At 39.0% G+C, this 17500-nt stretch overlaps 2 protein-coding genes across 3 annotated transcripts in view; both read left to right on the forward strand.

The window, feature by feature from the left end:
* The window catches only part of LOC111334621 (coronin-1A), an 18952-nt gene extending 16581 nt beyond the window's left edge, over nt 1-2371 (forward strand). For both annotated transcript variants that reach the window (XM_088732338.1, XM_088732332.1), the window contains exons 8-10: nt 471-581; nt 932-1056; nt 1309-2371. In XM_088732338.1, coding sequence (XP_088588464.1) covers nt 471-581; nt 932-1056; nt 1309-1315 — 243 coding nt within the window. In that variant the 3' untranslated portion in view covers nt 1316-2371. The remainder of the gene's footprint in view (nt 1-470; nt 582-931; nt 1057-1308) is intronic.
* Nucleotides 2372-2683: 312 nt separating this feature from the next.
* Nucleotides 2684-17500, forward strand: part of LOC111334603 (uncharacterized) — a 20991-nt gene continuing 6174 nt past the window's right edge. The window contains exons 1-16 of the mRNA XM_088761570.1: nt 2684-2729; nt 3041-3169; nt 5353-5409; nt 6173-6559; nt 7966-8223; nt 9724-9835; nt 10157-10228; nt 10490-10564; nt 11099-11170; nt 11575-11646; nt 12084-12158; nt 12657-12731; nt 13029-13219; nt 14065-14190; nt 14457-15599; nt 16190-16594. Coding sequence (XP_088617696.1) covers nt 2684-2729; nt 3041-3169; nt 5353-5409; nt 6173-6559; nt 7966-8223; nt 9724-9835; nt 10157-10228; nt 10490-10564; nt 11099-11170; nt 11575-11646; nt 12084-12158; nt 12657-12731; nt 13029-13219; nt 14065-14190; nt 14457-15599; nt 16190-16594 — 3295 coding nt within the window. The remainder of the gene's footprint in view (nt 2730-3040; nt 3170-5352; nt 5410-6172; nt 6560-7965; nt 8224-9723; nt 9836-10156; nt 10229-10489; nt 10565-11098; nt 11171-11574; nt 11647-12083; nt 12159-12656; nt 12732-13028; nt 13220-14064; nt 14191-14456; nt 15600-16189; nt 16595-17500) is intronic.

Genomic DNA, 17500 nt, shown 5'->3' on the forward strand with positions numbered 1-17500 from the left:
GCGAGGCTCCAAATTAAGTGCGCACAATATCCCACCCACCCAACCCCAGGGGAGGACATCCATCACACAGTAATCTCGTGTGTGGGAAATTAACGTCTCCTACCCCTAACCCTGCAGGAGACGGGACCTCCATTTATTCGTCCCTATCCGAGAAGACTAGAATATCTAACCATTTCTTGATGTTATAGAAAGGTAGCAAATTCTTCTCAATTATTTTAAGACCCTGAGTGTTGGTCCGGCCGGGGCTCGAACCCTCGACCTCCCGCACAACAGTCCAGCACTCTATCCATTGAGCTAACCGAGAGGCGGTTACTATTGGGACTGAGTTCAAAGGTTAATGATATTATCTGTGTCTTTCCTCCGATAGATGATTAGTAAGAACTGATCTTAATGCATGCATGAGTCAACTTGTCATGTGAATTTGTTGGAATGACAGATAATAGTTATTTTTTTTTGTTATCATGATTTAGGTCACAGCAAAAGCAGTAGTGAACAGTAGAGGGCCTTCTTCAGAGAAAAGAAGATCTAGTGGAGGTGGTAGACGGCGTTCAGGGGATTTTGCAAACTGGGACATTGACACTGTAAGTTAGGCTACAGGAGCCTCTTGTTGTCATTGTGCTTAACTCTGGGTTGATGAATCCTGATTTATACCTCAGCTGTCGCATTCTTGGGTCAGACAGTTTACTCTCCCAGCAACCTCTCCATCCAGGAGTCGAAACGGGTGCATCCAGTCTGTCAGGGAAGTGCGATTAATTGCAGTGGGGGTACTTGAAGTGCACCTGCGTCCCATCTAACAAAATAGTTCCACTCTTAACCCCCCCCCCCCCTGGCTCATAGAAGGATACATTTCTTGTCATTTAACTTTTTTTTCTGTACACGTACATGTATAGGTGTCATGATCTTTACTGTATTTGTATTCTTCCTTCGATAGTTGAGACTTGCTTACAGTGATCAGAGAGAAGAGATATGCTTCCTGGAAACACAACTTAGAGCCAAAGATGCCAAAATTACCCAGCTTGAAAAAGAAAACCAGTACCTTAGAGAAAAAATGCAGAGGTGAGAGGATTTCTTCAATACTAGTAAACAAAGATTTCTTAGACATTCTAAGTTACTCTGTGCTCAGCTGAAAGACTGCTCATTGTAAAATTGAAGGTTGTTGTTTTAAAGAATCTCTCATCCTCATCATTATGGGAGATGTGACATGCGTAGTGCTTCGTGCGCACCTTCTCAGGGTTAATTAATTAAAAATCGTTCACTAAAATGGACTTCTGAAGTTATCTTATTTTGTTTATTCCGTTGTGTTTCCAGGTATTAGTTAAGGAAAAGTGGCACATTCGTAGGCGATCAGCTGTTCACCAAACAGTTTGTTTGTACACCTGGCAGATCACATGTAACTTAAGTGCTATATTGCTAGAGTTTATTTCTGTGAAATACAGAAGTCCAAGGTATATTTCTGCTAAGTGCATGCTGTTATCGTTATTTATGTGTATGTTTTAGGAAACACTTTTTATTTGTCCCAAGTATCTAAGTGTCTGAGTATCTTGTTATTTGTCCCAAGTATCTAAGGAAAAAAAAAAGCAAAGCAAAGCAAACTATTTTATAGTTATTTTAACTAAGGCAGTGAAACATAATTACTAGTGTAAGCTCATTAGTAAGGCAAAGTAATCATGTAAATGTACCTCTGTAAATTTTAGTTTAGGTTAATTCTTGAAAATCATTTAGTTGTTGCAAGGTCCAAAGATATTTTCGTAATATTTGAATATCAGACTTCAGGGATTTATTCTGTTGTAGAAAAGAACTGTAAAGGGTTATGGTTTTGTTTCGCTGGAGTTTAGAGCTCTACCGATGTGATGTTTCCTTACTCGGAGTTACGAAGCAGAACACTTTCTTGGGTAGTTGGGTCATTTTTGTGAGGTGGGTTAGTGGGCTTAGGGGTGGTGGTAGTTTGGATGGAAATCATTATCTTCCAAGTAAATTTGAGTGAAAAATGTTGGGATACAAGTTTTACATTTGCGTGTGGTAAAGACGTGGTTTTCTTTCGTCTTCTGGTAAACTGACCATAAACCTGACCATTGTGATGTACTAACTAGAAATGCGCAACTACTGTAATCATCCTAACCCGTAAACTTCCAGAAGTGATGAACGTTTAATTTCACCCTATGGTATCCATACATCATCTAGTAAACAGGTAATGAGAATACTCAATTTATCAGGTAAAAGTTAGTATCTTGATGTAACGCCAAATTCTTGTAACTAATTTACAAGGAAATGTGTTGTAGCTGGATGGGAGAATTAACAATCAGATCTTGGAAGGGCTTAGTGAAGAGAAATGAAGTGAAGTGGGGATTTGATTAAAAAAAAAGAGCTTGTGTATTGTCTTTTGTCGTCTTTTACGCATGTGAATGTTTGGCGGGAAATCACTGGAAGCTGCGACAAACGTTGACTTTTTCCATCGACGATTGTTACGAAATGCCGTAGTTCCTATTACAAAATACCTCAACGGTTATTACAAAGTATGTAGGTTATATCCGATAAAAACTTCAGGCCATTCTTCTGCAAAAGCATGTGTAAGAAAAGTTTTCAGTTAAGACAGGAAACTCTCTTCCACCCAAATGTGTAATAAATTATTAACTTTGTGCTTAAAACGCCCCTGGAGCCACGTAGCTTCTATTAGTTCAACTTCATGGCATACCATCGTGAGCACTTAGATGGACGCAAGTGTTCGTTAGGTAGGGAAGTTTTTAGCGAAAAAAGAGAGAGGGTTGAATAAGAGTTTTTGACATACATGTGCTTTCCTCTAACATCTTTTTGTTTCCTCTTTTTTTTATTTAAAACAGATGTATTTTATTCTCCCTTTCTTTATACATGAAACCTGCTGGAAGTTGATTGAATTTAACACCCACAATTAGACACGATTAGTCACAATTAACATGCCTCACGGATGTTATTAAGAATATTACATCCAATTACAATCAAGCTTTGCTTACACCAGCGGGAGGGATTTAATCAATTACCTTCCAACAATAAACTTTACATTTAGGTTACTTGAAAAGTTTCGATTCCATAACCGATGCTTGGTTCAATGCTAAACGAAACTCTGGCAGAAAGGAAGATGAAATGGTTTTGGGTCGTTACATTCATGTTTCAATGCGTTCCTTACTTCATTCAGGTTTGAAACAGTGATAGATTTAAATTCATTTTAACCCTTTTAAGGGTAAGCGTTAGCTCTCAATTTATATTGCAAGGGGTTTGAAGTAAAAAGAGTTTTCCATTTGCAAAACAGAATCCATGAAAGTTGGTGTGAACTGGTGTGAAACACAACACGTTTCTAGTATTTTTAAGTTTATACTTAGAAATGGAAGGAATATCTTGAAAAATAACTGGTTGTGTCTGTTAGGCGTGTTTGCTTAAAAAAGTTAATAAATTCTCACCATGGAAAGCGCATTCCTCAGAGTTAATTAATTTGTTCATCGCTGAAATTATCACTATTCAGGTGAATGTCATTTCTATAACCGTTAGAATTGTAGCCAAAAAACCTCTCTCTCAGTCTTTTCATTCAAAGTCCTTGTTCGAAAAGGTTATGGCCAAGGAACGATATAAAAGTTTTGTTGAAGAGCCTCCTTCGTGTATTTTCAAAATATCAACACAAAACAACTGTAATAAATTACTGCTTTTTTCCCTTTATTCAGAGCACAACTACTCCAACAAATCAAACGCCAACTAAAGGTTAGCAGATCCCGCCTTGGTGTACGTTACGATTTACTCCGTTTGAAAATGTTGGTTACAGTTACAGGGAAAACGATTTTTTCAAGATAAATCTCTTACCATTTTGTCTCAAGTATAAGCGAAATTCAAAAATTCATGATCGCCGCTCCTCAATCTCCCTCACTTCATTTTTTGACAATGTTTAACGTAACACTGAATATAGTTTATGTTCGAGGGCATAAATATGTTTTAAGCCTGACTCAGACTTACTTCAGCCCGGACCAACTGAATGAGCTCGAATAAACATTCTCATTAACAATTTTCTTTTCTTTTCTTTTTTTTTTCTTTCTCCTTTTTTTCTTTTTTATTATAAATTCTAAATGCAGTATATTATCGCGCTGTATCAATAAGTCTAGTATTCATTCTATATATTTATATTAAGAACTATTCTCTTAATACCCTAATTTATTATTACCTCACACTTGTATCTTGGACCTCTCTATTTGCTTAAATGGGACAGTGACCAACACGAAAGCTACGGCTACTTTGGTCACTGTGCACACATATACAAACCTGCATGATATCTACTTCTCATTACCTTCTTCACCTAGTTATATAAGTCATCTTATACTGTATTAATTTGAATAGTGCGAAATAAAGTTGGATTGGATGACGCGGGCGTCCACAAGTTAAAGGGCTTTTTTTTCTATCAATGAAAATACACCGTCGGGCGAAGCTGGCGAGAAACTACAAAGTTCTGCGTTTGAGTTTTCAACACATATGAAAGGGAAATTCGATAAAGCTGTTGAAATTGATTGTACGATTGCTAAACTGACAGTTCGGCATTAGTGGTTGACGACTTAGTGCGCTTGGCTTGAAGCTGCAACACTTGCGTGCATTTTGCCACCACCCAAATAATTTTACAGGCGTCCTTCACAGAAACGAACGACTAAGAATCGGTCCGAACAAGCAGGTTTTTGTATGGCTGAGCAATCCTTTAGGTAGAATGTCAAGTTTTGTAATGGCGAACATCAACGCTGTAAGAAAACGGGGCGAACATTGCGATGCATCCTCGATAATTGGCTGCTTTAATATTGTACGGTTGTATGATTCTCACTTTTTATTGGTTTATTTCAGCGGGCTAATTAACAATTATTCCACGAGCGCGCGTTGGATATGAGATGATAGATAGCCAACGAGGCGCGTAGCGCCGAGTTGGCTATAATCACCTCATATCCAACAAGCGCGATTGGAATCATTGTTTTATTAAAAACGTTAAATTAAATTATTAAATTTTATTAAATTTTTAGCTCCCGTTTAATTTTAAGCTGATATGTCCGCTAACCATATTTGTAGATTATGGTATATTGGCTGATATACCATAATGGCTAAGCCAATAAAAATTCTTGAATTGCATTATCCAATGACCTAGTTTTTAATAATACACATTATACCCCACCAACTCGAAATCTCCATTTTAGCCCGCAAAAAAAATGCGCCAAAATGTCCAACGACAAGACAATAATGACAGTTGCAATAAAAAAATATATATATCATAACCAATTCTGTCAATTTGTTTGTCATTGTCGTACAGAATCCGGCAGATACGGGAAAATTGACCATTTACTATTGTGTTTTGGTTTTCAGGAGGTTCAACGACACCGCGATTGACAACGTCACCAGGGACGACTCTGGTGTATAAAGGTGAGATAAACAGAATTGACCTACTGAAAGAAAGTACCATGAACTGAGTTAATTCTCATTTGGCTAGTCAGATTTGTTATCGATATAACACGCTCTTTGATTGGCTACTTGCCGGGGTGTCATTCGGTCGCATTTTTGTTATCGTTATCTTTATCACCATCGCCTTCGCCATCGGGATCATCATCATTATCAGCTTCATTACCATTACCATTATCATTATCATTATCATAATTAATGTCAGTGGCGTCAATGCCATCGATCATCAGTTATCGCTGATCAGCATTATCATGATCGCGATCATTATCATTGTATATATCATTAACATCGTCGATTTCGATATCGTTTCCGTTTTCGTTACCGTTACGGTTAACATTATCGTTATCAGTCATTATCATTATCATTTTAATTATCGTTATCGTTATAGTTTTCGTTTCCGTTATTGTTATCGTTACCTTTATCGTTCTCGTAATCGTTATAGTTATCACATCTATTATCATTTTCGCTTCCATTATCGTTATCATTATCGCTCTCGCTATTGTTATCGTTTCCGTCGCGTGTTCGCTGACGTTAGTGTAATCGTTATCATCGTCATCATCATCATCGTCTTTGTCGTATCATTACCGTTATCATTACAGTTATTGTTGTCGTTGCCGTTATCATTATCCTGAAACAAAAATAATAAATAGTTCCAAAAGCTGTGAGATAAGAACTCGGAACAGCCCAGGGTCATGCGAAGAGGCTTAAGGCATTTTTGCTGTTTCAGTCACAACATATCCGTTCTACAAATGTGAACCTCGAACACTGACTGAAGAAGGTACATTCCATTCCCCCAACTTCCCGTATAACTATCCCGCGAACGCCGATTGTCTATGGACAATCCAGATTCCGGAAAACTTCTCAGAGCAATACCATTTCATCAAGCTGAAGTTTCAAACATTTAAGGTGGAGTACCATTCGTCTTGTGGTTTCGACAGTGTTAAAGTTTATGACAACGCAGTGTCTAATAAAACACTGTTGGGATCATTCTGTGGCGTTGTTAACCCACCTCCGTTACAATCCACCACTTCCAAGATGACTGTTATATTTACCAGTGATTACTCCATGCAATTTGGAGGCTTCAATGTATCTATCGAGTTCACGAACTCCAAAGGTGAGTACATTATATTTTCATGATATCTTTTTGTTTTTTTTTTTACTTTCTCATCCTGAATATCAGTATTTCATTAAGAAAAATTTCTCTCTTGTCATATGTTTAGAAAAGTGAATGCGAATGACGGACGAATTTTCTGCTTTTAGATAAAAATAGGTCCGCAAAGCATGAAAGGGTGGGTAGCACTTCCCACAAATTAAAACTTATCAGATGATTTTTAAAACCTGTGCGAAAACTTTCTCGCGAAAAATCATAAACAGAGTAATACAAATAAAGCACTTTAATTTCTGAGGCTGTAATTTTTTTTTCAACGACTTTAAGGCAAGTGATTGGACGGAAGGACTGTTATATTAGAAGAAAGTAGTACTTTCTTCGAGCTAGTTTATTAGCATAATCTTACAGCTTTATGTCGTATCGATTCCTATCTGACATTGTTGATTTGCGTAAAGGGAAAAATGCACATTTACCACAATAATGGGAAATTCGAAATGGTCGTCCAATCTTTTTAATCACAAAAACCTTTTTATTATTATATTTTATGGCTTTTTTACTTTACGAATAGGTAGTTTTTTGTGTTTTGCAGAAATACAGTTTTCGAGTTGGCGATGGCCAAATTTTTTTTTTTTTAGATTTGTCTTCTGCAATTTTCTGTTCAAGCAGCAAAACTATAGCAAGGGAGGGATTGGGAAAATCTTTTAATTTCAACACTTTTCAACTTGGATGTCTTAAAAAGTTACAGCACTATTTACTTCACCAAATTATGTGAAATCCCCAAATGTATTAACTTGTCTCCCAGATGTTTACACAACGACAACAAAGCCACACAAAAAGCTTGTTCTACCCCCTGCCAATTCCTCTAGAGTCTGAATATTGGATTGAAGTAAAAGAATACAAACCATAGTTTATATTCTCTTGATTGAAGGCGGTAAATTTTTGTGGCGTTCTATTTGCCCTAATCTTTTTTGCCTGAGGTAACTCGAAAGCAATGCAAAAACTACGCAAAAATGATAAACCCCAAAATGTCATGCCACATGATAATTACATTCGTAATTAGGCCCCGACCACACTAGTGCCTTTGCAAAAGTGTTCTTTTTCGTCCCACGCAAAATGAAGAAAACTATCTTCACTCACACTAGCGTTTTCATTTTACTCGCAACTGTTTACGCTACCGCGTATTCGTCTACGGTCCATACAAAAACATCCAAAAACGCAGATGGAAACAACAGTAGGTGACGCATTTTCGTAATCACTTTAAAAAGCTCCAGTTTTCGCTACGCAGCGAAAAGTAAGCGTTTTTGGACAAATGCGCATTAGTGGGAGCCTTGGGTGACCATTTGTTGATAAGTCTTTCCTAAAACATATACATATAGATATTTTTTTTTCTTTCATTGACTCCAAATAACCAGTGCCTGCCAGTATAATGTTTATCAGCGAATCACAGTCAGTACCTATTGGTGCAGACGTAAAACTAAACTGTTGGTCAAAAGGCGTCCCTGCTGCTGATGTGACTTGGATACGAAACGGAAAAGTGTTGGTTAAAGGTTCAAGAACTGCAGCTTTGGAGCTAAAAAATGTTTCACGCCTCGATGAAGGTGTGTACACCTGTAGAGCTAACAACTCACAAAACGACGCTGATGTTGCGACGACCAACGTTGACGTTGCAGGTGGGCATTGAATTTTTGCCTTTTTTAGAATAACTTTGCGTTAATCTGAGACAAGAAAAAGACAATTGTGGCCATAATGATGACAAGATTTCCCAAGATAAGGAATACATTGAATCAGTGACACGTGACAGGGGTCCAATAGCGCATAAGGCACAATTGTGAAAACAGCAGAGTAACCTGGCCGCACACACGAAACCACTACACGGTTCATGGCCAGTTACTTCCCTGGATATCGCAAAAAAAAATATGAATGTCACAACCTGAGTCGAGAATGGCTTTTGCTACAGCTCCTAATTGCTCGAGCAGATCGCCAGGAGAGAGAAAACGAACTTGTAAATTTGTTTGTCGCAGGTTAGCGGTCAGGCTGCTAACCAATATTAAAAACGGCACTGTCCAACATAGTGGTCAAATGATTGCACATGCGCTCTTAGATGGATAATTTGCAACTGTTAACTTGGAGAATCTAAGTGAGACGTAGTTTTTCACAGTTTTTAAGGAGAGTTCGAAGTCTTTAAGGCCCAGTCTTATGAAAATTGTTGTTCTAGACTTTGCCCACATTGTGCTAGTTTACACTCTCGTACTTTTTTTACACTGCCCGGCAGCCTGCGGATGAAGTCGTTCGTAAGCTTAGCCGTGCTGGCAGTAGTTATTCTTTGTTGTGTTCCTTGTGGAGTTGCCGGAAAATGTGTGAAAAAAGGAAGACCCAGAACCACACAAGATTTTTGTGACAATAGGAGGTCTACGTTTATAGCGGACAGTAGACTGTGCAGCTAGAGTAGAAGAAGGTTCTGTCATTTGCCTTCATCACCGAGACGAAGAGTCCGCGTCAAAAACAGTCGGGATATCTCACAATAAAATAAGACAAAGATTTAATCTTTCTCCAAAATCCTTTTTTTCACTTGTCTTGCTCATGCGCACCGGAATAATAAAGAATTTAATCTTTACCTTCAACCAATTAACGCTAGACACGCTTTGCGTTCGTAAATTCAAATTCACATGCATGCGCAGTGTTTGACCACTGTGTTGCGCTGTCCTAAATCGAACTTTTTTAGCGTAGGTTACTCGTAAGAACATACGGGTTAAGTCTTAAATCCTGTGCATTTTTTTAAATTAAAGCAGAGACAGAAATGTCTGACTTTTAAACCCTACGTCCCCTAACGGTACCTAACATCCAATTTCTCCTTCAACATTATCAACCATACATTATCAATCAAACATTATCAATCATACATTATCAATCATACATTAACAAAACATACGTTAAGGTGAGGAGAATAAAGGAAATGATCACCAGCAGAAGAAGCTCTTGATTGTTAAACAAATTCTCCTCGTCAGCAACTTTGGAAATGTATAGAGAACAGTATGGAGAATATGGAAAATGATGTCAGGGTGTAACGGGTAAATTAACCCCCATGTGGATGGGTGATTTTCTTGATTTTTTTTTTTGCTTGTGATGTTTTATCAATATATTTTAATTCACTAATCTTGCTTGGTTTACAGAATGTCCTAAGTCTTGTAGATGCGTCTCTGAAACTGGTGTATTTAAATTGGATTGTAAATCTTCAAACTTAAGCTCTGTTCCACATGAAATTCCGGCAGGCGTAACAGAAATGTAAGTCAATCAAGCTCTTGTTCATTGATTCGAAGAATCAAGCTGAAAAATTCAAAGTCTAACAATTTTTACTTTTGCACAGCGGTCTTTCAGATAACATGATAGAGGCACTACAAATGTCAGCGTTTGCGTCCTTGAAGCTCGTTCAAAAATTGTTAGTTGATCTATCAATAAATCTAGAATTCACCATTCAAAGTCACAAAAATGTACCTGCTTTTCTTTAAATTAACTTCATTAAACATACTTCTCCATTTGAAAGGACAATATTTTGAGTCCTAAGGTGTCGCGTGACAAATTAATTTTAGAATGTTCGTTTCGTAGGTATTTATCAAAGAATCGGATTACTCAACTGAAAAATGGAACGTTTCGGGATAATTCTAACTTGGAAGAGTTGTAAGTCAATTGCACCATCCTGGCTGTAACATTTTTAAGTCAATTACACCGCCATGTAGCATTTTTCTGTTATTACTTAGCCGCCTTCTTATAGAGTTTGAAATGCGGTTTATCTTGTATTTGCAATTCACAGCTTTAATTCAATGCAAACACTTTTTTTAAAAAAGGCTCGGCTCTTCAAACCCTTTTTGAAAGCCTTCTTCGCTAAAGAGTACTGGAGGAAATATGCTTATTCAATTTCCGTTCTTATACCTCTCGCAGATTCTTAGCCAGAAATGAGATCGTTGAATTAGAAGACGGATCATTTTCCGGACTCGAGAGTTCTCTTGTCATTTTGTGAGTATTTGTTCTTAGAGCAGTTTCCAATTGAGTGACAAAAGTAAACTCGGATTGCACCGGATTACCTTTACTTCGCTCTCTGACTGATTCCGAAAACTCGCGCCGCCCTCTTGACCAATCAGAAGCAAAACTGCAACCAATCACGACTTGGTCGCTTGCGTTTCCGCGCTATAGGTAGTTTGGCTGTTGTTTTTTTTTTTTTTTTTTTTAACTTTGAGTTCTCATTTGGTTATTTACTTCTCCTCTGATTAGCTGTTGTGATTTTAGGTGGTTTTGTGGTTTTAGTTTTACGACACCCAATCAAAAAGCGCTCTAAAAGTACTGATAACATAAACCCATCACCTGAGATTGCAGATCGTGTCATAGGGTTTCTGGTCAAGTGTTTTTTCTTTTTTTGGAATACTTAAAAAGGGTGAAAGTTCTTCTCTTTTCCTCATTTTACGGCTACTGGATGCTTGGAGAAGCCCGGACAAAAAATATTTTTCCATTACCCTTACTGAAATATGAACATTTTGTTTCTTTCGTTAACAGGTTTCTGTCAAACAACTACATCTCGTCTTTGTCCAGCGGCGTGCTCGAAAGTCTAACGTCCCTGAAATATTTGTAAGTAAATCTGTTGATAACTGGTCACATCACAATATTTTCTTGTCATATTTCTTTGATAGGACAGAAAGGATAACTAGTGTACCTAATAGGATAGAAAGGATAATAATAACATACAAGAAACGGATTCAACGAATAAATGAAGAACTTGATAAAACAGTTCGCGCGCAAAAAAAGTCGCTTTACATTTCAGTCGCAATCAGTTTTGGGCTTGGATTCAAGGGGCCCTTATTAGAGAATTTCGGAAGTCAGTTTTTCGAAGAATGCGTTGGAGATGGAGGCCTCCATTTAGGACATCTCAAAATAAATCAATATCAAAATTCAACTACAGCTAGAGACCAGCTGGTGACCACTTATAGGGATTTTATGATAATTACAATTATTTTTCATGACTTCATCAACAGATTTCTAAGCGATAACAATATTGCAAGTGTGAATTCAGGCACTTTCAAGAGCCTTTCTTCGTTAAGGCTGATGTAAGTTCTCAGCTGTAAATTTAAACATAAGCACTGACATGCATAAGCTACCTAGGTTAAATGCGTCTGATATAAGTAATTATCAAAGTGTCAAACAAACTGTGTCGATTTCTCTATGTCTGAATTTCTGTTCCTGTCTGTTTCACCTTTTCTCGCTTTGATTCCCCGTCACTGTTTGACCTTTGTCCTGAACTCTGTATAAGAAAGCGGACCACTTGCAGTCTGTATCTCCGCGAATCGGGATGAGTAGGGGCTGGGACGGGACTTTTAGGCTCCGCTCTGCCTAACCTTTATGTTTTCTCATCCTTCATGCCCTCGGTCTTTGCCTCGTATTGAGACAATACTGAATTATGGAGAATGGAATGTTTTGTATCCATATTCCAGTTTCAAACTAGTCGTTTCTGCCTACCATTTATTTGAATTTGTTTTCCTTTCAGAAACCTGGCGAACAATCCTATCACAGAGTTGCAAAAAAATGCCTTTACAATACAGAAGTCAGATCTGAGGATATTGTAAGTTAGTGATATCATTAACGTTTCTTAAGTAACAGGTACACCCCCACCCCACCCCCACCCAACTATCCTTTCTAATAGGTTCTCAGAGCTTCCCACCCCTCCAAACAAAAAATTTTGGTTGCTTGCTTTTTATTTTTCATTGTAATTTATTGTAAAGTCCTTTGTCAGTTAGTCAGTTAGGTTTTACAGACAGCTTAACGACAATTATAAAAAAAAATATGACTTGCACAACTACCCTTAAGATAATTAGCCTGTGAGCAGGCTGTTATTTCAGCAGTGCACGACGCACGTTTTTCCCCCGGCGGGGAGATTGGAGACTAGTTGGGAAGGGTTTACCTGCAGGGTCTGGCACTAAACCCCTTGGCAGACCTCTAGCGGGCTCACGTTGTTCAAGGCCCCATACTTACCCGCGGGCAAAGAAACACACGTGCTGAACAGCTGATAATGAGAACCTGCTGGTGGGGTAGAAAAGAATAACACCCTTTTTTTTTCTAGATATCTGATGAATACTAAAATGGAAAAACTAAATATGAAAGCATTTGAGGGACACAACGGGATCAAAACGTATATGTAAGGAAATGATTTTTAGTTTACCAGATACGTTCACCAGCACTTGAAAGGAATCATAATCATGTTCTTAACTCTGCTCTCTGTTATTTGATGCGTTTTTGATATTCTTAAAGGTTCTAACTGCATATTGCAAAAAAAATAATAACTGAAGGAAATTTTTTAACATATTCTAAAGTCGGAGACACGAGTTTGAAAATTTTGAAATTTGGCTGATTTTACACGAGAACCTCACCTCTGTGGGTGAAAGTGCTATAAAAACTTAGCATTTCTATTTTCGTCTCTTTCGTGATTTCCAAGTTCACCTCAACACGCAACTGAGGGTGTTTCAACAGACCAAAAAGCTCTCTTCGTCGCCCTGACTGAAGCTGGTTTTGCCGACGGGAATACGACTTACAGAGCACCCTGCCCGACAGGAACAATTGTTCCTCATCTTGAAAACTTTCACTATGACACAGCTTTGATGGCAGAGTGCATTCCTTGCCCTCCAGGTAGGTCACGTGGAGGTGCTATCACTGCAGCTTGCGAACTTTATACATGCCAGTGAAACATGTGGGGCGCAGTTATTTCCTAACTAACTTAAAACATCGATGTATTGTTTACAAGAGAGATCAAGGTTCACGAAAGTCATTGTTTGTCCAGAGACTACGTTTCTTCTTGTTATTTCCGTTCTCTAAATGCAAAATGCGGCGAACGCGTTTTCATATCTAGCCTGCGCCAGGCCCTCGTTATGAGCCTTTCGGCACGAACGTTTCTTCGCCCACAGGAAAGTTTGAGAGAAAGAATGCGAGAAGTTTGTAAGGGGTCTGGGATCACTCGCATCACTAGTGCCAGGCCCCCAGCAAAGCTCTCCCTGACACATCTTAAATCTTCCGGCAGGCGGAGAAACGCGCGTCCTGCAGCGCTGATAATGAGGACTTGCTCGTAAGTTATTAATCTCCTACCCAGGTCCTGCCCTTTAGCTTAGCCGTGAAAGGCCTGGGAATGAGACATATCACGTTAGACGTTTCTTCTGTTGAGGTACCTTAGTTAATCAATGGAGCAGTAAATTGTGTGGGGAGGTGCAATCTCTACCAACTTCCAAAATGTTCTTTGTCACCCTGCGCAGAGAGACAAGTGTTATCTCTTGACCCAGCTAGGTTCTTGTTCACAACAAATTTTGCATATCAAGTGGCGTATGATCTTACCAATCTCGTCCAGATCCCTGGAGAGTTTGATCTCCTCCATGTCTCTTTTTGAGTCTGTTCATGAACTCTGAAGTAAATTTTCCCTTGAGCGCCTTTTCTACACCGATCGGAATTTCGGTCCAATTCTAAAGGAACAATTTTCTTTTTAGGTGGTTTTTATTCCGATAGTGTGGCAACCGTCGCGGAAGAATGCCTGCGGTGTAATCTGGGAACGTATGTCCCTCCAGAAAATGCGCCGGGGAAGAAAGTCCTGGACTGCGAAGTGTGTCCCACAGGTGAAGTGATTCCTGATTAGAGATAATTTTGGATACTAGCGAAAGAGAACTGAGTCAGGGAAAGGGCACGAGTCGATGCAAAGCCATAATTTACTTTACAGACATTTTATCTTTTAACTACTCTGATATTGACACTCATAAATTACCCCATTTCTTTTACCCATCAACTGTGCCCAGATTGATTTAAAATTAGAGTGGGGGAAATTTTAGAACAGGGTATGGTGTTACGATCATAGCTCTGATGATCTGCTTTCGTCTATTTGTAGGTACTAGGACAAATCTTCACTCCGGCCACAGAGCCTGTAAATGTATCGAGCGATTCCACCGCAGTGATAGATTCGGTCCCTGTGAGAGCTGTCCTTCCAAAGGCATGGATTGTGTGAATGAATCAGTTTCACTAAAGCAAGGATATTACTGGCAGTGGGATTCTCAAATAAACAGGCGTGCCTATGAAGCTTTTGCCGAAAATCTGAAAATCGAAAACAACACTTACCTCAGAAATTCCACCTCTTATAACGGAACTCTTCCGATTCCGTACCAGTGTCCCCAGGTTGTAGCATGCCAGGGAGGACTGGAGTCGAAATGTGCTAAAGGGTATACAGGTCCCTTGTGTGAGGTGTGCGAGGATGGATTTTATAAACGGGTCCTCTCATGTAAGCCCTGTCCGTCCCGTACTTGGGTCATCGTGCAGCTGTGCCTTTTAGGAGGAGGTATTGTTTTGCTCATAGGTATTCTGATCTGGAGTGGTAAAAGAAAAAAATCAAAGGAAAAGCGCCCTTTGATCGACATCTTGTTAGCCAGATTAAAGATTGTGATTGGCTTCTATCAGGTCACATCCGGGATAGTTGAGGCCTTTGTCTATGTCAAGTGGCCATCGTCCTTGTCTATGATTGGTGATTATGCGGAAGTGATCCAGCTGAACATCCTGCAGTTTGTTCCGCTCCATTGCCTGTTTCCATCTTGGAAGCAAAATGCTTTTAGCAAAATGTACGTAATTTTCGGCAGTAATTTTTGCGTAATATTTTTAGCATTTGGGGGCTACTGGGTCAAGAAAATTTTTCTTGCAAGAAAACCAAGATCAGATTCTTTAGACGTGAAGGATTCCCTATCCACAACGAAAGAATTCCTGTATCGTAACGTGTTTCTATATCTATTCATAACTTATCCAAGCACGAGTTCGGCGATTTTGAGGACACTTCCAGTCGCTTGCCACAAGCTCTGCACTGAAACGTCCTGCACGTTCTACCTTAAAGCGGACTACAGCATCAAGTGCGAGGGTACAAAGTACGAGTTTTTCACACTGTTTGCCTTCGTTGCTTCGTCTTACATTATTCTCCTTCCAGTACTCATCTTTGTGGCTTTGTGGAGACGTAGGAGAAAGCAAATTCTAGCAGTTGAGAATGGTGAAGGTGAGATTGAGTAACTAAGGGGGGTAGGGGAGAGGGTGAAGATAGGGCTGCGGCCTCCCTCGGTGATTTGGATTTGGAGGGAAGTTTTGTAGAATTATTAACAGAAACGAATGCAAAATAAGAAGAAAAAAGATACAAAATTACCCAGAAAAAGTACTTACATTTTATACTCGCTGAAAAAAGAATTGTCTTCCGTGCTATTTCCTTACGATGTCCAAATAGCTAAAAGTTTTTTTCCAGTATATTTCATTTGACCACAACAAACTTGACGACAACTGGACGATGCTGAAAGACTAGGGATAGTCACACATCAAATTCGGCTGCAGTTGAAAATGGGGTCGTGACTCACTGCAGCCGAATTTGATGTGTCATACAATACGTAGGTATAAGTCGAACCATGGAACAACTCTACTATGCGAAACGAAAACAAAATTACCTAAAAAATTTTCCATAATTTAACGTACATTAATTAATTTGATGTAACGATATATCGGCTAATTTGTTGTTTGCACTAATTTCGGGTTGAAACCAATCTCGTGCCTTCACTATTCAAAGTTCTTCCTGCAAGTATTGCTTTCTTTGTCTCATAGAGGGGTCAGTTGACGAATCAGAGCTAATCTCAGGGATGAGCTTCCTTTACGAGAACTACAACGATGACGCGTGGTACTGGGAACTTGTAGAGGTGCTACGGAAGCTCGTGTTGACTTGTGGGATTATTCTGATTGGTCGTGAGAGCAGAGCTTACGTTGGTCTGGCCTCGATCTGTTCCGGACTGTTCGCTATTGTGTATGCCTTTCGTAAGCCAATCAGAGACGAATTTGAAGACAAATTGCAGCTAACATCTCTCCTTGTGATATTTCTCAACCTCGGTATTGGAGTGATTTTGAAGATCCCAAAAGAATCTGTCCCTTCTGATGTAGATCAACATGTCGATTCGTTGCTAGTGAACATTCTCGTTGTTGGAGCAAACATTTTGGTTATTTTGCTCGTTGTGGGTATGTTGCATTTCACTGAAACTTTATGAATTCCCTTTCGTTTTCAAATACAAAATTAATTTATTGGTTTAGCGATTTCCTCGAATTAGCGCCCTGGTGCTTGTTTAAAATTTTGGAAAAAAGAAGGAGTATTCATTGGAGGGGGGGGGGCGCTTAAGTTAGGGAGGCGCCAATTAAGTTAGTACAGCAATAGAACAAAATTTTATAGAACAAATAACGCTCATAAAGAACTATGCATGCACACGGAGATTAAAATGACTGGGACGGAGAAGGAACGATTATCCTTTTGTCCTGATTCCGCTGCAGTTGAAGCTTGAAAAGTTGAAATGAAGTTGCAATATTAACCATGTAAGTGAAAAATTCCAACTAACTTCTACTTTCAACACATTACTGCGAAAACTTCGTAGACGAAACTAGTTTTGAAGTTTTCGCAGTAGTGTGTTGAAAGTAGAAGTTAGTTGGAGTTTTTCACTTACATGGTTAATATGGCGTTAAGTAATACTTTCTTGGCTTCGATAAGTAGAATTTCACAACGAGGTTGCGGTAGAAACAGGTTTTCCTTGGATCCCTACTATATGAGAAAGTGAGCGAGGAGGGGGGGACGCTTATTCCAGGGGGGCGCTTGTTTGATATTTTGGCCTGGGAGTGGGCGCTTATTCGGGGAAAAGTGCTTCTTAGAGCATGGGCGCTTATTCGTGGAAATACGGTCAGCGAGCTTTGTTAGTAGGCGTTAACTGTTACCGCCTCTATCCATTCCCGCCAATGTTTGCAGCCCTGGGTGGTAGATTTAATTTTCTGTATAATTGATTGTCTGTAGGGTTGACTCGCTTATTGAGTGATTTTCACAATGACTATGGAACTTCTGATAAATTTAAATGAATCAGTGAATGATTAGATGACTGGGTA

This window comes from Stylophora pistillata, chromosome 1, assembly GCF_964205215.1.
Source record: "Stylophora pistillata chromosome 1, jaStyPist1.2, whole genome shotgun sequence".
Taxonomy (NCBI): domain Eukaryota; kingdom Metazoa; phylum Cnidaria; class Anthozoa; order Scleractinia; family Pocilloporidae; genus Stylophora; species Stylophora pistillata.